The sequence below is a fragment of the Mastomys coucha genome, unplaced genomic scaffold, assembly GCF_008632895.1.
Source record: "Mastomys coucha isolate ucsf_1 unplaced genomic scaffold, UCSF_Mcou_1 pScaffold15, whole genome shotgun sequence".
NCBI lineage: Eukaryota > Metazoa > Chordata > Mammalia > Rodentia > Muridae > Mastomys > Mastomys coucha.
The window spans coordinates 157,073,827-157,095,197 of record NW_022196897.1 but is presented as its reverse complement, the minus strand read 5'-3'; the positions used below and the strand labels follow the sequence as shown (position 1 = coordinate 157,095,197).

The 21,371-nt window shown below is 48.1% G+C and overlaps 1 protein-coding gene across 2 annotated transcripts in view; it reads right to left on the bottom strand.

Moving 5' to 3' along the window:
• The window catches only part of Dok5 (docking protein 5), a 153,451-nt gene that overhangs the window by 4,452 nt on the left and 127,628 nt on the right, over positions 1 to 21,371 (bottom strand). For both annotated transcript variants that reach the window (XM_031372879.1, XM_031372880.1), the window contains exon 7: positions 4,501 to 4,621. In XM_031372879.1, coding sequence (XP_031228739.1) covers positions 4,501 to 4,621 — 121 coding nt within the window. The remainder of the gene's footprint in view (positions 1 to 4,500; positions 4,622 to 21,371) is intronic.

Genomic DNA, 21,371 nt, shown 5'->3' with positions numbered 1-21,371 from the left:
GCTGCTCTTGCCAGCTCCAGCTGTGAAAATCCTCACCAGAAGGATGGAAATAAGGTTGGCATACGTAGATTCCCACAGACACACATGACACCATGCTCTGGTTTCCTGCCTGAGGAATGACATGGGGGCTTGCTTTTCCTTGGTTTCACTTTGAAATGAGTGATTTTCTCTGCAAGGCAGACGGGTGAGGGTATTCTGGAAATCCTGGTGCAATGGGAGATCTCTGGGACGAGGCTGTAGATTCCGAGTGTGATTGATAGTAAAGGGAATGAGGGCTGAGAACAATGCCCTGAGCTGAGGCCAGACACTCCACTGCTCACCTGAAAAGCTGTCAGGCTGCTCCTCTGCCACCCCCTCCCCAGGTCCCCTGCAATATTAGAATTAAAACAGAATCCGAGTCCGACACTACTGCACTGAGCACACCATGCATAGGGGATCTTGACCACCAATCCCCATCATCCAACCCCCTTCTCCATACCCCCACTCATTTCTGCCTCAGGACCTTTGCACTCACAATCTGACTACAAAGAAAGTTTTCTTGGGCTGGAGTGATAGCTTGGTGGTTAATGGCACTGACTGCTCTTCCAGAGGTCCTGAGTTCAATTCCCACCAACCACACAGTGGCGCACAACCAACTGTAAATGGGATCTGATGTCCTCTTCTGGTGTGTCTGAAGACAGCTACAGTGCACTCACATACATAAAATAAATAAATAAATCTTTAAAAAGAAGGGAGAGAAGGAAAAGAAGGAGGAGGAAGAAGAGGAAGAGGAGGAAGAAGAAGAGGAGGAGGAGAGGAGGAGGAAGAGGAGGAGGAGGAGGAGGAGAAGGAGGAAGAAGAGGAAGAGGAGGAGGAGAAGAAGAAGAAGAGGAGGAGGAGGGGGAGGAGAAGGAGGAAGAAGAGGAAGAGGAGGAGGAGAAGAAGAAGAAGAGGAGGAGGAGGAGGAGAAGGAGGAAGAGGAGGAGGAGAAGGAGGAGGAGGAAGAGGAGGAGGAGGGGGAGGAGAAGAGGAAAGTTTGCTTTTCTCCCTAACCCCCACATGGCTGCCTCTTGTGAGTTAAAGTTTTGTCAAATGCTATGGCTTCTTCTGACAGCCACCTGATCTCCCTTTATGTGAACACTTTCTCTGAAAACTATAAACACACTGTGACTGTTACATGTATCCTCAATAGACAGACAATCTCAGAAACACTGATAGCTTTTCTGGTTCCTAAAGCTTTCATACCAAAGAAAAACAAATCCTTATTAAGTTACCCTACTTACGACACTAGTATGTTAGGTGTCCCGCAGAGAATAACTTCTTTTTCTACATTTTACATATTTAGCTCATGCGCACACTTCTCATGTGTACACACATTGCTGTACACATGCTGAGGTCGGAGAACAATTTGGGGGATTGAGTTCTCTTTCCCATCACCCGGATCCTGGAGCTGGAACCTGAGCCATCCGGCTTAGTGCCTAATATACTACTTATCCACTGAGGCACCTCACTGGCCTGACCATAGAACTGACTTTGCAAGGCGCCAGTTTTTACACCTTTGCCATCATCTGCATTACGAAATCTTTAAATTTTTTTAATCTGTTGCATTGCTGAAAGGCTCCTTTAGATTTGCAGACCAACGAAATTATGTTCACGGTTTCTCTTTCATGGATTTCTCCCAGATTTTATGCTAAAGGTCCTTCACACATTCGCTTTGTATTCTCCTAACCACAGGAGAGTTCTTCTACACAGAAACTGGTAAGCGTGGGAGGGGCAGAGAACATGACTTGAGCACATCCTCATGAACGGAGCACAAGTCAAAGCCAGATGCTTCCTTCATTGCTCCAAATAATACAACTCTAGTACAGGACTTACCAGCAGGTGGCACTCTAAGCCCAAATTTGGGAAGGTGGGACCTATTTTTCTCAAACCAGTCTGATAAATTCTGATTTTTAGATTAATCGCTTAGAGACACCAGGAAACTTCGGCTTGAACTCCACCTCCTATGCATAGTCGCTGCTAGCATGGGAAGCACAGAGTTAGGAAGACCCAGTGGGGCTTAGAAGAGGCCCAGTAGGTAGACTGTTCGCTTCATATGAACAAAGCTCTGGGTTCTGTCCCCCAGGCTTGATGTCACAATCCCAGCCATCAGGATATGGAGACAAAGGCATCGGAACTGAAGGTCCTTCTTGGCTACACAGTGAGTTTGGGGCCAGCCTGGGCTACATGAGACCCTATCTCAGGAAGAAAGAAGACCCCGTACTTTCTCATATCCTACCTTTCAATATGTAATGGTGACCCCATGCAGGACCCAGAAGACACCAGCACTGAAAAGCAGCTGAGGCGTGCCTGCCCTCCTGGACACCATTGTTTCCCGGAAGTGTAGCCATTACTAATAAACAGTGAAATTCCAACTGTGGTCTGGTTGTCATTGAGGGGCCTGGTCCCTTCATCTCAGGACTGCCACTAACCAGGTTTGTACACCAACAACAAACAGTAAAGTCCAAGGGGAGACACGACAAGTGGCGAAGGACAAACTTGAATTGTAGAGTTGTGGGGATGGCAGTATATTCCAGAAGGGAGAGGAGGGAGGGAGAGGAAGAAGAGGAAGAAGAGGAAGAGGAAGGAAGAGGAGGAGGAGGAGAAAGGAGGAGGAGAAAGGAGGAGGAGAAAGGAAGAGGAGGAGGAGAAGGAGGAAGAGAAGGAGAAAGAGGAGGAGGAGAAGGAGGAGGAGAAAGGAGGAGGAGAAGGAAGAGGAGAAGAAGGAGGAGGAGGAGGAGAAAGGAGGAGAAGGAGGAGGAGGAGGAAGAGGAGGAGGAGAAGAAGAAGAAGAAGAAGAAGAAGAAGAAGAAGAAGAAGAAGAAGAAGAAGGAGAAGGAGAAGGAGAAGGAGAGGGAGAGGGAGAGGGAGAGGGAGAGGGAGAGGGAGAGGAAGAGGAAGAAGAGGAAGAAGAGGAAGAAGAGGAAGAAGAAAGCACCAGCAGCAACAGCAGCAGCCTGCCCAGGGAGGGTTGTCAGCAGGAAGAGCTGAAGGGCAGCTGTGTGGCTTGAGCATAGAACAGATATGGATGACAAAAGATGGGTTTTTCTGCGGTCATCCACTTCTCTGTCCATCCACCCATCCATCCATCCATCCACCCAGCCAGTCGTCTATATCTATCCATCTATTCATCCATCCACCCACACACCCATTCATCCATCCATCCATTTATTCCTATATATGATGGTTAGTTTGAAATATTAACTTGTCACAATTTAGAATCATTCAAGAAGAGACTCTCAGCTGAAGAATTATCTAGCTCAGGTTGGCCTGTAAGCATGTCTATAGGCAACTGTCCTAACTCTTAATTGACCCGGAGCCCACTGTGGGTGGCACTGTTCCCTGTGCTAAATCCTGGGCTGTAAAACAGTGAAGAAAGCTTGCTGAGCCAGGGCGCAGCAGCTTGAGACTATGGCTCCGTCTACCAGCTGAGCCGCATCTGCATCCCTGGTTCCATGGAGCCATCTCTCTGCTCTTAGCCATGGATGTTATGTGACCGGCTGCTTGGGTGCCTGCCTCGACTTCCCCTGCATAGACTACAGCCTGGAACTGTGAGTCACAATGAACCTCCCTGTGTTGTCGTTGGTCAGGGTACTGTGAGCTCAGTCTTTGCTATGCTTTTTCCAGTGTAGGGCTGCACACACTATCAAGTCTAGCAGTAAGGATGCCCCACCCAGGTTTGTTGGTCAGCTTCCGTATTAGTCAGATGTGAGTGAGCCAAGTATCAGAGGGTGCACTTAAAGGAATAAGACAGGTTTAAGTTGAGTGTTGAATTGGGAAATCTTTTGCTCTCCCGGTGAGCAGGCCTGTACCCTACTTCAGAGGAGAGGATTTCTTTCTCAAGAGGAAGGGATCTTCCACCCCTGCGGTCCTTGAGCAGTGGTTCCCACCAAGAGTGTTCAGGAGAAGCCCCCCACGTCTTGTTCATGCGTGATAGGCTGGAGGAGCCCCACCCTGTCCAATTTTAGAATGGCTAGAGAAAGTCCTGAGAAACCGCATACCTGACAGTTCCCTAGTGAAGCAGAGACTGTTTCTAGCCCAGAGGACCGTTTCTAGAACCTGGACTCTACCCCTTGGCCACACTTTGTACAGGTGTCCCTCCAAAAGGTGTGTTGCTGAGCCTCTTCCTAGGACCTCAAGCCCCAGGAGTGCAGTAGCCTTGGCTAAGGGCCCAAGAATCTGCATTTTAAACAAATTCCCCGAGGACAGTGTGATAGGCGCAAACCTTTGAGGACCAGGAATCCAGAAAGATGAAGTAACCAGGGTCATGAGGCCTCAGTGGAGGTCCTCACCTTGGGAGGTGGCCTGCTGGGATACAGCCGCTTGATGGGCCCCTTGTGTGAGCATCCAGGCACGGGGCCCAGACAGGCAGTGTGCCCTGCTTACCTTGCAGGTGGTACACTGCTGGGATACAGCAGCTTGATGGGCCCCTTGTGTGAGCATCCAGGCACGGGGCCCAGACAGGCAGTGTGCCCTGCTTACCTTGCAGGTGGTACAGCTGCCCTGTGCTGTGCTGCCTTGTGATGTGCTGCCAGTAGGCACTGCGGGGCAGGGGCACCACGGTGCTCAGTGAGGCTGCCCGCTCGCTCTTCTTCATCTGGAGCTGGGATCAAAGAAGAGAGAGAGGTAAATCAGCAAGACAGATCCTCACAAAGGCCCGAGGGGCAGTGAGAGTGGCAGGACCTGAGCCAGCGCACGAGGAGACTGTCAGAACCGCAGAAACGGCTGTCTACACATGAAGGGTGTACTCATGGTGAGGGGCAGTCCCTGGCTTCACCCGCGTAGGAGCTCCACGTTTCATCCTGTTGGCAACACCAACTTCCTTTTGGGGGCCACTCTCCCACTCAGCTCAACCCCTCTACCCCTGGGCAGGTGACCTTACCACCCGTTCTGGGGTTACGCCAGTCACCCACGCCAAGCCAAAACGACGCAGTAGAGAACAATCAATAGAGGTAAGGATCTGCGGCAATTATATTAGTTGCTTTATCCTCTGAATCTAGAATATTTCCCGACACACAGTAGGTATGCAAGTAATGGGTGTTTCAGGATGTTGTCTTCTCCCAAAGGAGGAAAGGGAAGCAGAGACCATCGTGGAAGAGCAAAGGGAGTGAACAGATGCCAACAGCAAGGTGCCAAGGAAAGAGAGCAAGGGTTAGAGACTCACGGGGACCAGGGCCCAACAGGGCTACAGAGGCTCGCAGGGACCCGAGGCCAGCTCCAGACTTCTCAACAACCAGAGCTGAGGACCAGGATGATTGAGTTAGATCTCCGCTCAGGATGGTTGAGTTAGATCTGTCACCAGCATCAGAAAACAAAAGCAACCTGTCTGCTAGGCCATGGCGCCTTCACTGAACTGTCCCCCCCCCCCCCCCCCCCCGTGTAGGTCCCAAGGGAGCAAAGGGGCCAACACAGCACGAGTCCAGGATCTTGAGAAGAGTAGAGGCCTGCTCTGCCACAGAGGGGGCCCAGTAGAAGTCCCAGAGAAAAGCAGCCAGGATCACATGTAGTAGAAGGGTACATGATGATGTGAAGGCATCTGAGCACACCATCCCATCTGACACTAGTCTCAGTGTCCACCATACAGCCTTCTTGTGCCAGAACACACAACACAGGTCACTGTTTCCTAATTTGATACCCTGAGTACTTAAGCACCAGGTAAGCCATTGTAGCTGTTTTAAAAAGAGACCATATTCATCAAGACCTGGATTTGTGTAGGATGTTGATCAGTGTATACCTTGTGATCAGCAAAAGCTGGAGGTTACCTAGTCATCCCCGGGTCTGGGCCTGAGTAGTTGCTCATAGCCACAATTGGACACTTGGTAACAGTGTTCCCTGAGAACAGAAAGATTAAGTAACAGAAAAGGAAACAGGTGTATATGTCGTGCCAGGAAGGAAACAGGACAGACCCCAGGTGTCACACGAAAAGCAGTGGCATTGAGTCCCTGCCCTGCTGAACTGTGTGAGAATTCGGTGAGAGGACACATGCTTACCCTTGCCTAGGAAAAATCCAATCATAGAGAATGAAGCAGAGATGTTGGGGGTGATGGTGATGGTGATGTTAGTGATGGTGATGTTGGTGATGGTGATATTGGTGATGGTGATGGTCATAATCATACTGATGGTGATGATGAGTAATTCAGTGATGGCTGATGATCGTGAGGATGGTGATAAGGAGCCGTAACAACTGCAGCAGTTGTATGATGTTGATATGAAGCTGATCATGATGACAGTGTAATGAGTGTGATGTTGATCATGATGGTTGTGACAGGCTGGCAGAGGTGATAATGATGTTGACGGTGACCCACTAAGCCCATTTAGATTTTCTCTTAAAGAAAGGAACTTCCTGTACATGCGCCTTCAGCCCTGGGTGGTTTCAAACATAACGCCAATAAAACCAAACAATATTAAGCTTCACACCGGGGAGACCACAACTCATTGCAGCTCGAGACTCAACTTGCAAAAAAGATGATAAGCAATCGCTCAGAGGTAGTTTATGTGTGCTGCTTCACTGTTTCTGGAGTGAATTTCTGATCCTGGTCATAACTGCATAGTTATCAAAATATGTCCCCACATGATGTTAGAAAACACAGGGTTTCATTGGGCAGCTTTCCCTAAAAATGGACTCTGAGGTGGAAAGGTGGGAAGGGCGAGCAAGGACTGAGCCTCGATGAAACACCTGCAGCCCTTCCCGTCCTGGGGAAGAGTCTCCCAGAAAGAAAAGAGAAGGAAAATCAACCTTTGTGCAGAGACATCTGGTGACATCCGACCTCATTTACATGCAATGAGAGATGAAGGGAGGAAAAGATGAATGTGGACACCCCAGGGATTTGATTTTCTTAATACAAGATTATATTTAATATAATAAAATTCTAATATGAAAGAAACCCTTTGGAAATAGCAGCCATTTCATATTATTTGCTACATTGCTGCAAATATGTTTGGATGGCCTGGCGCTCTGGCGGTATTTTTAGAAAGTTTATTTATTTAGTAACAAGAATGAAATGACATTGGTGTCATATTTTGTAGAGAGCACCACAAAGCCTGGCTTCTCATTTTTCTCTCAACCCTTTGAAAAAATATCCAATTCCATGAAAGGAACAGTTTTTTAACAACTGCCCTTGGAGAAAAATGACAAGAAAGGACTTGTGTCATTGGACAACGTGAACAGCTAAATGGTCCTTTAAAGGTGAGAAGATCCTGGAGGAGTTCAGCGTGGTGGGCTGGGCTCTCGTTGGGCAGGGCTCCTGATAGGGTGGGCTCTCGGTGGGCAGGGCTTCTGGTGGGGAGGGCTCCTGGTGGGGAGGGCTCAAGGTGGGCAGGGCTCCTGATGAGGAGGGCTCCTGGTAGGGAGGGCTTACAGTGGAAAGGGCTCCTGATGGGGAGGGCCCACAGTGGGGAGAGCTAGCTATGGCGAGGCTCCTGATGGGGAGGGCTTTTGGTGGGGAGGGCTCACGGTGGGGAGGGCTCCTTGTGGCAAGGCTCCTGATGGGGAGGGCTCCTGGTGGGGAGGACTCCTGGCAGGGAGGGCTCACAGTGGGGAGGGCTCACTTGTTCCTCCATTCTCCTGCCTGGAGCTCACACAGGCAAAGCAGTCAGTCACCACGTGCATGAAGGGAATATCGATTAGCAGCCCTAAGAGAGGATTGCGTGGTCGGCTGGAGAGAACTGCACCTTTCTCCTTTATAAAACACCCGCCATAGTTCTGTATCACATGGTTGTTTTCGATCTTCTATCTGATCCTTGCACACTGGGAAAATAAGAGTCACCTTGAGCTTTGCAAAACAGTAGAAATTCCTGCTCCAATGGGACAGCCACATTCCTGAAAGACTTCCCCATTCCCAAAAGTGTGGAAGCATCAGGTTAGGGAATGGTTGCCAGAAGCACGTGCTCTTGTGGAGACAGAGTCGTCATGACCCTGTAGCCCAGCGTGAATAGTTATGAAGTCTAGACCAGGTTTATAAGGAACTACAGAACATGCAGAAAAAAAATCTTGGCTGGAAACGCTGGCTCTTAGCTTCTTTTTCTGTTTCTGCGATACAAATACCCTGACAGACACAGCTTAAGGGAGAAAGGGCTTGTCTTTTCTCACACCTCAAGGTTCATTTCAACAAGGTGGGGAAGCCAGGGAGGCAGAAGCTTGATGCGACTGGCCACATTAAATCCATTCAGGAAATGGGTGGATGCTGCGGCAGCCAGGCCCAGTTGCCCTTTTCAATTCTCCAGGATCCTCTGTAATTAGTAATTAAGAGTAGCCACCATAGCTGGCCTGAGAAGGTCTAGGAGACAAGGACAGAAGAAGTGGTATTTTGAAGAGACAAGCAGTGGTGGGTGGGTGTCTACACCTGCAGGATTGCCTGTTGCAGGCGCGTTCCTCACCAGGGTACCCCTGAGTGCTTTGCTCATCCTGTTTACTGAGAAGTACTGCTGAACCAGCAGCACAGGGCCGCATCTGAGTTCCCTTCTTTAGAGAAAAGTCCCATGCAAGGCTTCCAGGCATCAACACTACAATGGACCTTCTTCCAACTCATCCAGTGCACTTGAGCTCCGTGGGAAGGGAGGCACGGTGTGAAGGGGACAGACTGTATATCCCGCCCGACCCATGCAGTCATGTTCCATCTTTTCCAACACATGCTCTGCTCTGCTCTATATGTAACAAGGAAATCCTGGCTCCATGCTCTCCTCCTCTCTCTTCCTCCTCTCTCTGTCTCTCCCTCTGTCTCTCTTTCCCTCTGTCTCTCTCTCTCTCCTCTCTCTCCCTCTCTGTCTCTGTCTCTCTGTCTCTGTCTCTGTCTCTGTCTCTCTCTCTCTCTCTCTCTCTCTCTCATGCGGGTGTCAGTACAGTGAATGAATCACGAAGCATCCAAGTTGGAAGAATTAGCCCAATCTCTCAACTTAATCAGCTGAGAACCAAGTGTTGCCAAGCAACCAGACCAGCTACTTGGAGGTGGTGTCCCCTTCTCTCCTACACTCTAGTCTCAGGTCTCACCACAGCCTTCAGCTCTCGGTACAGCCACTTCCAACCATGACTGGATACCACTGTGCTTCTGCCTTGAGGCCTGAGGGCCTCTCTATTTCTCAACAACCTGACCTCCCTTCTTCCCTGTCCCCCACCACCTCATCCCCCACCCCCGTTGTCCCCCATCTCCTCACCCCTCCCTCCTGCTGCCCTGAAATCTGCTCAGGCTATACCTCTCCACTTCTCACAGAGTTTGGAAATGCCACCTCACCTCAGACTTCTCCTCTTATTCTGATCATCTTATAATTTGCTAGAACCCTTTAGGGGCTCTTCCGCCTCCTGCAGACCACAAATTCCTTGTACACACACACACACACACACACACACACATGTCCCTTTATGCCATAGGGATGCATCCGGGGCTCTTTTTAAGCCACGCTAAGAGACTCCTGATGCTGTGCAGTGCCATGAAATACTCAAGGCAGTCAACCAACCTGTATGATCCATGAGGTCTCAAATGTACTAAAAGCGCCATGCTGCCTGAAAGAGCAGTTGATTCTTCCAAGTCTCTTTTCCCAGGGTTGTAAAGAGCAGTCGATGAACCATAAACACATTAACAAAAAGATCAGTAGAGGCTGGAGATACATCTCACCGGTTAAAAGCACTGGCTGCTCTTACAGAGGACCCGGGTCCCATTCACAGCAACCACAGCAGCTCACAAATTACCTGTTAACTCTACTTCCAAGGAATATGGCCCCCTCTACTGGTCTCCATGGGTACTGCATGCACATGGTGCACAGAGACGCAGGCAAAACACCCATTCACATAAAAGAAACAAACCTTAAAAAATAAATCAGATTGTCATAAAAAAACCAAAAGCATATCTGATGCATGTGATCACATGTATGAACCTGAAATAATTGCACCTTGTGATGGAAGCCACTATAAATAGCATCATAATCATATATTTATGTGAAATTTTCAGGAGAGGTGAATCCCTGGGGGAAGTGGATGTCCCCGGTGTGCAGAGGAGACAGTGTTTTCTTGGCAGATAGTGAACGTGTTCTGCACTTAATTGCAGCCTCAGAGTTCTGAATGTAAAAGCATTAACTACATAGTTTAAAGAGTTGTGTGCCCGTGCTCTATAAACAAGGATGATACAGTGTGTTCCTGTCTCAAGGAAGTCATCATCGAAGCTACAAAACTATCTAGTCGTGCCTATGATACAGCAGATGAGCTGTGTCTCAGAAAGCGTGAGACTGTGGGTTAGCGCTTAGCTTCCGGTCAAGTGCTATCAGAGAAAGTTAGAGTCCAGGCACATTCCAAACACTTGACATTACAACACAGAATTGTCATTTGCAAAGTTCATGCTTGAGAATTTCACAGTCGAGCTACCCCCTCAAAACTGTAGAAATGCAATCTCATAACGCTTATGGGTGTTTCCTGAGCTGCATTCATAACTATCCTTGGCTGTCTGCAGCCTTCAGGCTCTGGATTAGACACTCCTTCCCTGGAGACCTGAGTGGCCGTTAGTCAGAGCATGTGAGGTGAGTGGCAAGGCCTTAGCAAGTCCTTTAGTAACCCTCCCAACACTTGCAGCAAAGGAGAGGCTGTCGGCGGAGGTCCCTTCCTTTAGTAAGAAAATCCTACTAACCATCTTGGGAGAGAAAAAATTCTAGTGTCCAGGCTATTAGGCACCCACAGGACTGTAAGGTAACAGTAGCTGAACCTCCCAAACCTGCCCAAGTTCATGGGCTCTGAACTCCTTCAGTCTGAGAGAAACACGTTCCCTGTGCCTATCAAGAATCTAAGGCCAGGAGTACACAGCCGCAGGGGCCTGGCTGTAATCCTCCCCAATCCTGTCCTGCTCCAGAAGCCCATCTGCTTCTGCAGTGGAGCTGTGTGGAGAAATGGAACCGCATAGCTAGGTAGAATTCTACCCGCTGCAGCCGGTCCCCGGACACAGGTCACGTGACCCTGATCTGCTCCGCCTCCGAAGCAAACGTGCATCAGCCCATCGGCCAATCCTTTGACTCAAAGTTCTATAATCACCCTTCTCAGGCTAACCGACTTTCCCTGGTCTCCGGGAGACGTAACCCAGGGAGGTCTCCGGCAATGACCATGCGCAAACAGTACTGTCCTTGTCCATCCATTCATCCTGGTCCTGAGAGGATGGGTGGCTCCAGGATACTGTTGAACAGTGGGTCACACGTCAAGAGCCATCCCTGACCCTCTGTGTATTTTTCACCTAAGTGGTTTACAAAGCTCATGTAATTTTCTTTTCTTTCTTTCATTCTTCTTTTCCTCCCTCCATCCCTCCCTGCCCCCTTTCTCATTCTCTTGCTTCCTTCCTTCTTTAAGACAGGGTCTCTTGTGGCTTCAAATTCACTGCATAGTCAAGGGTGACCTTGAACTTCTGTTCCTCTGGTCTCTGCCTCCTAAGTGCCGAGATTACTGGCATGTGCTACCACAACCTGGTTTATGTGATGCTGGAGTTCAAGCCCAGGCTTCTTTCATGCTCAATAGGAACTCTACCAACTGAGTCTATGTAACTCCGATAATGTCCTCAATTGTGTATGTACATGTGTGTGTGCATGTGTGTGTGTGTGTGCGCATATGTGGGTCCATGCATGTGCATATGTTCACATATGTGTTCAGATGTGTATTGTGTATGCCAGTGCCTGTGTGTGGATGTGTACATGTGTGTATATGTGTATTCATGCATGTTTTGTATGTTCACATGTGTGTTCAGATGTGTATGTGTGTCAGTACATGTGTGTGCATGTATACATGCATGTGTATATGTGTGTACAAATGCATGTGTATGTATGTGTGCATGTGTGTTTACAGATATGTGTGCAGATGTGTACGTGAGTATGTCTACACATGTGTGTGAATGCATATGTGCATGTGTGTGCCTATGCATATGTGTGCATGCATGTGTGTGTATATCAAATTTCCAGGATGGTTTAAGCATAAACTATAGCAAAATTAAGCCAGATGAGACAACAATCTGAGAGAGAGACAGAGAGACAGAGAGACAGAGAGACAGGAGAAGGGGGAAGGCCAGGGAGGGAGAGAAGAATAACTCTCCACTCTTGCCCCTTCTCCTTCTACCCCATGTTTGGCTGTCTCTTGGCATCCCCCATCTCTGACCATTGGCATCTCCAGTTTCCTTCCATTTTCCTATCTGTGAAACAATTAAATTTCCCCCACTTAACCCTCCAACTCCATGCCCCATGCCCTGGTTGTTTTGTTGTCAAACTGACACTCCTGGGGAGGGGGACCTCAGTTGAGGCCATCAAATTAGGCTGTAGAGCTTTTCAGATTGCTGACTGATAGAGCCTACTGTGGGTACAGTCCCCAGGTCTGAGCTGTATAAGAAAGGCAGCTGAGCCTGGGCCAGGAACAAGCCAGCAAGCCACACCCCCTCACAGCCTCTACTTCAATCAGTGCCTCCAGGTTCCTGCCCGAGTCTCCCTCAGTGATGTATTATAACCTGTAAAGGAAATAAATCCTTTCTTCCCCCTGTTACTTTTGGTCAGTATTTAATTGCAGCAACAGACAGACACATGCTAAATAAATGAATAGAATAGATGGAATGAAACCTTTCTGAAGCTTTCGATGACCTTACAGAACAGTCGCAGAGACAGGAGTCAGCTACAGAAGTCGCAGCATGCTCAGACTCCATTCCTACCCATTCCTTTGATACACTCAAAGGCAACTCAGTCTTTGGATCTGAAAATATTTTGCCTGGCAGCAAGGAGGGGAAAGTACTCCAATATTTGTGATATTTATGACCTGTTCCTAAGACTCGTAATATATTGTGCTCTCTCACACAATTGATATACTTTGTTGTGTTTAGGACGCAGAGGGGCATATCTACGGCACTTCCTAAATCAGCTCCAAGCAAGAAGAGAGACAGATAACGCCTGTGAGCGTGCTAGGAGATTTCTTGTCTATCTGTTTTTCAAAAGCAAATATATAGGAACTAAAGAGATGGCCCAATGGTTAAGAGCACCGACTGATCTCCCAGAGGACCTGGGTTCGATTCCCAAGCACCCACATGGTGGCTCACAAGAGTCCGACTCCAGTTCCAGGGTGTAACGTCCTCATCTGACCTCTCCGACCACTGCACACACGTGATGTGCAAACATACATCCAGGCAAACACTCACATACATATAAAATAAAATCTCAACAGATCAAAAAGAGTGCATTCTGTCCGTCCACTCTTGCAGAGTACTTGAACTCTAATCCCAGCATCCACCACTGAGCAGGCCACAACTGCCTATAATTCCAGTTCCAGGGGATCCAGCACCCTCTCCTGGCCTCCCCAGGCACCTACAATTGCCTGTGCATACCTACACACATGCACTCACATGGTTAAAAATAAAATGTGAATCACATGTGATACATATTACATGTGATAATCTGGTACAGCTACAGAACGCCCTCTCTTTCCATGTTGTTCAGCATAGGCAAGTCCTAACACCTTTGGACCTGTTGTGCTCTGTGATGTCACAGCCCACGCCCTGCACAATAACTTATATTGCTTGTTTTCTGGCCATGTTTTATTTAGCAGGTAAGAGACTCTGCATTTTAAAGTGACCCACTCTCCTTTCTGAAACTCTTTTCGTGCTGACCCCAATTTTCATCCAGAGAGCCAATATAGAGATGGCTGCTCCAATGGCCAATTTTCAAATGGGTTTTAAATTTTAATTTTAATTTGCACATTAAAATGGTTTTCAACTGACTCGAAAATTACTTTTAAGTGTTGCTGCGATATCACAGAAGCGGCAAGTTGATAATTTCATTTTGGTTCTTAAAGAACTCTCACCTTCAGGTTGTTGTGCAACAGACTAAACTGTAATCGCCAGGAAGAAAAGAGTCCAGTCTTTGGGAAATCATAAAAAATAAATTTAAAGGCAAGGAGTGGCAATTTCCTAGGCAGGCTTTAAGTGACAGTTTGTCACTGGAATGGATTTAAATACTATCTAGCCACAGTCTGTGTTTCCTAAATATGTGCTCATTACTACAACCTTCCGTGTGTGTGTGTGTGTGTGTGTGTGTGTGTGTGTGTGTATGCAGAGAGAGAGAGAGAGAGAGAGAGAGAGAGAGAAGAGAGAAGAGAGAGAGGGTTAGTCACTGGCAATGACACCAGACATCTCTCAGGGGTCTTGGAATCTTGGAATGTACCCCTGGAAGTATGGGGACATTCTCACACTTGTGGGATGAATTAATTTTTAAGAAATGTAAGGCCAATTGGGTACGTGGGATAATTGCATATGGGAGAGATTCAAGGAGGTAAACTGGAAGGCCCAATTATTTGGCACTACTTGCATTTTACGCTGCTTTCACACCGAAATGAATGCATTTCACAATAAGTCCCAGCTCTGCCCCCCATTTGCCACCCTGTTCATTGGCTGAAGGGACTTGGCAACTCTGAATAACCACTGTGGATTGGGTGGGTGTGTCTCCCTTCCAGGAACAGGAAGGTGGGGTAGGTAGTCATGCACCCAGGAAAGGACTTAAAGGGATATGCATTCCACAAAGCATGGTGGTGTGACAACCTCCCACTCATCCCATCTCCTGTCCCAGCCCTCCACTCTCCTCCAAAGGACGCTAGCAAAGAAAACCAGAAGTGAAAAGGACTTTAGAAAGAGCTCTCGGAGGGTCCAATGTGATCTCAAGTCAAAGGATGCAAATGTGATCTCAAGTCAGAGGGTGCAAATGTGATCTCAAGTCAGAGGATCCAATGTGATCTCAAGTCAGAGGATCCAATGTGATCTCAAGTCAGAGAATCCAATGTGATCTCAAGTCAGAGGATCCAATGTGATCTCAAGTCAGAGGATCCAATGTGATCTCAAGTCAGAGGATGCAAACGTAACCTCAAGTCTCTAAAATGAAAGAACTGCTCACTTATCTCAATGGGTTTTGAACCAGATCTTAAATGTGTTTACTTCTACAGACTCCAGACCAGATGGTCAACCTTAAACAAGAACAAGAGCCTTACTGGAGGAATTTTCTTTTAAAGGCATTGAAAACCAAATGTATGCTCCTGTAGCTGCAAAATGTGGACCACTCCCAGCAGATCTGCATTATCCAGGTTTGTCAAACACCCCAGCAGCTTCCCACTAATACATCTTGTAGATACTGCTGGTCAGGTCTTACGAATTGAGATAAATACCCTTGCTGCATTCCTGCAGGCTTTTTCCCCCCTTGAAGAGCAGGTTCATTCAATCAATAAAACTACTTAAAATGCTAATCATTCGGCTAAGTGACAGCAACCAATTTCTGGAACCCAGGAGACACAGATAATGCTAAACTATTTTCCTGTGATCTTTGCTGGGCAACCGCATGGCGTTTGAGGTGGGGGTTAGTGGGTGCTAAGGGACACAGAGACCACCACACCAGCTTTGGGGCACTCTCCTTCCTCTGCTGGCTAGCGGTAAGCAGAAGGGGCATTATCTGGATCTCTCCCTGGGCTTTCCAGGGAGAGACCTCTCAGCCTGCTCTTGATTATCTAAACACACAAGACAGCAACATCCTTGGGCAGTAGGCTGGTAAAGGCGACTCAGGCCACTGCATTTAGCCAAGTAGGAAACTGCCCAAGTTGACACTCTGCTCCCCAAGCGATGTGTACACATAAGGAACCCTGTGCCTTGCTGTGGAATTTTTGTCCCTGTAAAGTATATTAAATCATGAAGCCCAAGCTTTCTGTAGCTCCCACTCTGCTCTTTGCATTTGAGACAGTTACCGTTCTCAAGGGCACACCCCATCTTCTTCCTGTCATCCTGGACCAAGCAGTCAGGTCCTTGAACTCACCCACCACTCACTGTGAAGTCCAGTTCTCAGTCTGTGCTCCCTGCACTGGGAACCTCTAGAAATGGAGATCCCAATGCTACCAAGAAGGCACTTGCTCAGAGAGACACAGGAAGCTTTGCACAGCAGTGCCCTCTCCACACCTGCTAGAACACAGCGAGCAGGACCCGGTGATTTGCTGCTGACGAACCCTGGCAGTGAACTCTTGACAATCAGCAACTCTGAGAGCCACAGCGCCTTCCTGGCCCTCAGTCCTGCCACCACCAAGGGTTCACCACACCACAGCACACAGAGGTTCACACTCCTTCTATGCTGAACTCGGAGGGGTCTACCCCAAAGTGTTCCTCCCTCTCCGGTGACACTGACCACAAATGCAAGGCTCTGTGTCCCTGTCTTAGGAGTCAGGAGCCATTGTACCTCAGCTGCCTCCTCAACTAAACGGAACTGGCATCATCCACAAGACACAAAGCACCACTTGCAGTGAGCGTGTACCCATATGTATGTGCACACACAAACACCCAGACGTGCACGCACACACACACACACACACACACATACACACACACACACACACTGTAATCTCTGCCCTTGGGAAGCTGAGGCAGAATCTCAGGTTTGAAGCCATCTAGAGACTCCCAGCAAAAGCCTGTCTCAAATGCCAAGCAAAAATTGTAAATTGTTAGATGGAGATATTGTTAAGAAGCCTTCGAAATCTTTGTATTTATATCCAGAGAGTGATGTTGTTCTCCGTTTTGGTCACAGACCATTCTTTTCTGCTTTGGGCAGCAGTCAGTGCATACTCATGACTAGTCAAAGTGTGGAAATAAGTGACCTGTGACTGTCTTGCCCTGAAGGAGACAATGTATCCACCTCCCGCCCACCGGATTCAGGAAACACTGAGGTGAGACAATGTATCCACCTCCCCCAGGTTTAGGAAACACCATGGAAGCGGGGTAGGAAGAATGTGAGAGCTGGTGGATCAGAAAGTGCCGTAGAGTGCTACCTTCCTAACATGGCATGGCCATTGCAACAATGAACTCACATCATCTGTATGTACATGGCATGGCCACTGCAATCATGCATTCACAGCAGCTCGTGTTGCCAGCACAAGATTAAGCCAATCAACATCCCAGCATGGATGTAGCTGGTACTCACATGGTTCCATCCCTAGCTGAGGAATTATTGGCAGTTGATGGTTACTGGGGGGGTGGGGGGGAAGCTGTTTTTCTAGAGTGTGGCCAGTGGTAGGTAGTTGGCCCCACACCTATAAACCTAACAGTAGATAAGAATTTATATGCAGAAATATGTTGTAGACATTAAGCAGTATTCCTATATTCGGATAGGATAAACAAACTTGTTATCATCTAGACCCTGGAACATCACTTAGACACCAAGGCTGCCAAATGGGGCAGGCAGCAAATGCATTTCCAGACAATACAGTCCCAAGCCCCAGCTACACAACTCTGCTATTTCTGGGGGCAACAAGTACAAAGGCATAGAAATGAGTGGAAGCATACCCATACTGCAATAAAACTTTATTTATAAATACACTCTAAGCGTTGACCGTGAGCCACAGTGGGCGCACCTGAATTTGAACTCTACTATGTGACTTACATCTGTTTTCCACTGGCTACTGTTTGTTAAGTCAAGAAATCTACAGCTAACTTTCATGTAGGTCACATGATACTTATTTTGTAAAGCTGACAATTACCTCTAAAAGCCCATTCCTCTGTGTGTGTGTGTGTGTGTGTGTGTGTGTGTGTGTGTGTGTGTATGTGTGTGTGTGTGTGTGTGTGTGTGTGTGTGTGTGCAGATAGAGGTTTCTGTGTGGGATTGTGTGGGTACACATGAAAATGGGGTACACATAGGTTGTTCCCTTCCTTCTTTCCCTTCATGTGGTTCTGGGGTTGACCCACACAGTCTGTTCACGTGCTTTCCTGATAATCCATACCCCCTAGCTTCTTTGACCTCAGAATCTTAGCCCATCACCCTAGTTGAACTCAGATTCCCTCTAACCCATCCAGTATAATCTTGCTGTCTTAGTCCCTCAAGTAGGTGAGACTACCGTCCTGTGCCACCAAGCCTGGCTACACCAAGTTTAGGAGCTTCTTTCTGATCAAGAAAGAGTGTGGGAAATGAGATCTGTACCAACAACAAGGAAAGGCAGGATTAAGCATGTATACAATCATAATTTTGCAGTTAGTTAAATTTTAAATGCACGTGTTTATGTAAAAATAAACTAAGTGGTACTTAAAATCCAGTTCCTGGCTCCATGACATTTGTAAAAACAGAGAAAGAGAGAAAGCTTGGGGGCTCAGAGCAGAGAGCCAGCTGGAACTGCTTTCTCTGGCTCAAAGGACCACTCTGTCCAACCAAACCATCCAACTCAGTGTTCTGTGCACAGCTCCACCCATCAGCCCCCATCTCTAGGCATGAGTTCTACATTCTGAGTTCTGCAGTTCATTATCCACTTACTACATGCATTTCTATGCTCCAGGCAGGCCCTGCCCTGTGGCTGGAAGCCTGACTTTGAACACAAGCCCATCTCTCTGTTCCTCTATGTTCAAGAGGCAGTTGCAAGCCCAGCTTTGGCCACACCACCGTCTGTTTCCATGTTGACACTGCTTTGTCTACAAAGGAGGGCATGTTCCCTTCTGAAGGGCATTCTCCCTCCTGAGAACAAAGGTCTCTTAAGCATGCTTTTAAACTTAGTGCCTTTCAGGATACCAGGCACATAGTAGGCACTTACTACAGAGTAAGTAGATCTTAAATGCTTCATGAATGAACTGATCAAATGTGAACTCTTCAATCATCTGAAGAGAACTATTCTATCATCTGCACGCTGAGCTCCAGGCCAGTGAAGAAACAAAGTAATAACAAAAAGAACCAAGATAAATAGTGCCTAAGGAAGGCTATTCAAGACTGACAGCTGCTCTACACCCACAGGCTCACACACATGCTGCCCAGACACGTGAATATATATGCCCAGGAAGGTATACACATATGCTCAGAAAAGAAAGAAGGTGGAAGAAAGGAAAAAAGGAATCTGTGAGTGTCTAGCCCCCACCCCCCACTCCCAGGTTCAGGAAACACCGAGGTGAGACAATGGATCCACCTCCCCAAGGTTCAGGAAACACCATGGAAGAGGGGTAGGAAGAACAGAGAGCTGCTGCTGGATCAGAAAGTGCCTTAGAGTGCTGCCAAAAAAGAAAGGAGGGCGGTGGTGGCGCACGCCTTTGATCCCAGCACTTGGGAGGCAGAGGTAGGCAGATTTCTGAGACCAGGCTACACAGAGAAAGCCTGTGTCGAAAAACAGAAGAGGGAGAAGGAGGGGGGGAGAAGGAGAAGGAGGAGGAAGGAAGGAGGAAAGGAAGAGGGAGAGAGGGAGTGGGGAAGGAGAGAGGAAGGAAGGCAGGAAGGAAGGAGGGAGAGAGGAAGGGGAAGGGAGGGAGAGACGGAGGGAGGGAGGGAGTCAAGGATGGAGGGAGAATGGCTGATTTCTTTCCTGCTAAGAAAAATTCTGCAAAGGACACAGGACATGGTGAGCAGGAAGCTGGCTGAGACAAACCCCCATTGTGGCTTACAGCTTTGACAAGCCGACTGCTTACAAAATCCACCATTCAGGCCAAACTGCCAAGTGTAGCTCTGTGCCGTGTGCACCAGATGCACTCCAATGGTTATTTTCATGGGAAACGAAAGTGATTCACATCAAGTTATTCAGAGCCATATGAGTCCTCAACTGCACTCATAAAACAAAGCCATTGCTCCCTTCGTTTTGGTAACCATATGCTTTCTTACTGAAGACACTCCCCACCTGCCCTTCATAGGCGGCATCATTAGGGACTGGGCATCCCATGCCTTTTAAAGCAGACCTGCTCGGAGCCTGAACCTTGTGTGGGCATTGTGGGGTCAGGGGTGGGGGGGTTAGTGAGTTTGGTATCTGGCTTTTTCTGTCATTGTTGGTTTGGGGTTTGGTTTGTTTTCTGTTTGTAATGTAATATTTTGCCCATCCTACACACCTTTGAGCCTTGTGCCCACACAGACAAGTGCAGCCATGACCCTGACAATCAGAGGTTTGTGGGTGTGCACCAGTCTCCTTTCCAAGAATAGACTTCTAACATTTATGTGTATATGAGGGCCGGAAGGATGGCTTGGTAGTTAAAAGCAGGGCCCGCCCTTGGAGAGGAGCCCAATTGGGTTCTCAGGTGGCTCACAGCTGCCTAGAGCTCCTTCTTCTGGGGATCTAATGCCCTCCACTGGCCCCTGAGGAGAACCTGCGCACATGCGTACATACAACACAAACATACACACACACAGAGAATGAGAGGGAGAGGGAGGAAAAGAGGGAAAGAGGGAGGGAGAGAAAGGGAGGGGGAGGGAGAGAGAAGGAAGGAAAGAGAGAGCACTCGGTGCATGTACACACACCCCACACTTTCAAAATAAGATAAAATCTTAATAGTTAATGCATAAAGCAAAAATCCTAGTGCTAGGGAGGCAGAGACCACTGGAGCTAGTCAGCTAGCCCACCTAATCAGTGAGCTAGTGAAGAGACTGTTTCAGAAAACAAGATGATAGCTCGTGAGGAGTGACCCCCAAGCTTGGCCCCTGGCCCTTACATGTGCGCACATAGTCCCACTGACCCTCTCTTCCATCCTGGGGCCATACTCGGCAGAAGCAGATATCCAAACACATCCTCGCAAAACAGAGGTAACTCATGAAGGAGAGGCAACTCATTTTCGTAGCTTCAGTCTCGGGCTAAGCTCGGCATGGAGTGGTGGACTGGCCACAGGGTTGCCAGCAGCAGGCAGAGACGCTGTAGTTGTCTGCTGCTTGGTTGTGTTTGGCTATGCAAAGCAGATCTAAGTGGCCTTATTCGTGGAGTCCCTGTTAGGAGCCCATCCCTGCTTCTGCCCCACAACCAACACCTCTTCGTCAGATGAAATCATGCTCTTTCTTCCCTTTGACAAAGTACCACCTCCATCACGGAACCAAGTCACACAGCCCATCAGCCAAATTCCCTGTGTGGCCTGTTTCTGTCCAGCACCCCTACAGCTGTAAGCAAAATATCTGTTCCCTGGCCCAGCTCCCACCAGTTTGTGTAAGAAAAAGAGTCTCTAGAATAGAGAATGTTTGTGGAAATTCCTGCCAGTGAGCTACACATAGCAGGTCACATGACCTACACAACTGTGCACAGTGGATACCCTAACTGTTATCCACATGTGAGATTGGAGAAGCCAACAACAGACCAATCATGTAGGGTAGAAATGGCCGTCTGTTTAAGATGCACTGGCCCATCAGATGCTCAGCCCCTTGGAGGAGAACTTATCTTTAGGTTCTGGTTTCTTAACCTTGGTGCCAACCTTGGGCTCTTGGACCCTGGGCATTGTAGGATGTTAATAGTGTCCCAGGACCTTCTCTCCCCTGGCTGCACTTTGAATCACAAATGTTGACAACCGATGTTGACTCCAGTTACTCTGAATTGTCCCCTAGTGAATAAAACAGCTACTCAAAGAGAACCCATAGCTTAGAGTAAATACACGTTACAGTCTGCCTACCTCTATTTTAGTTACATA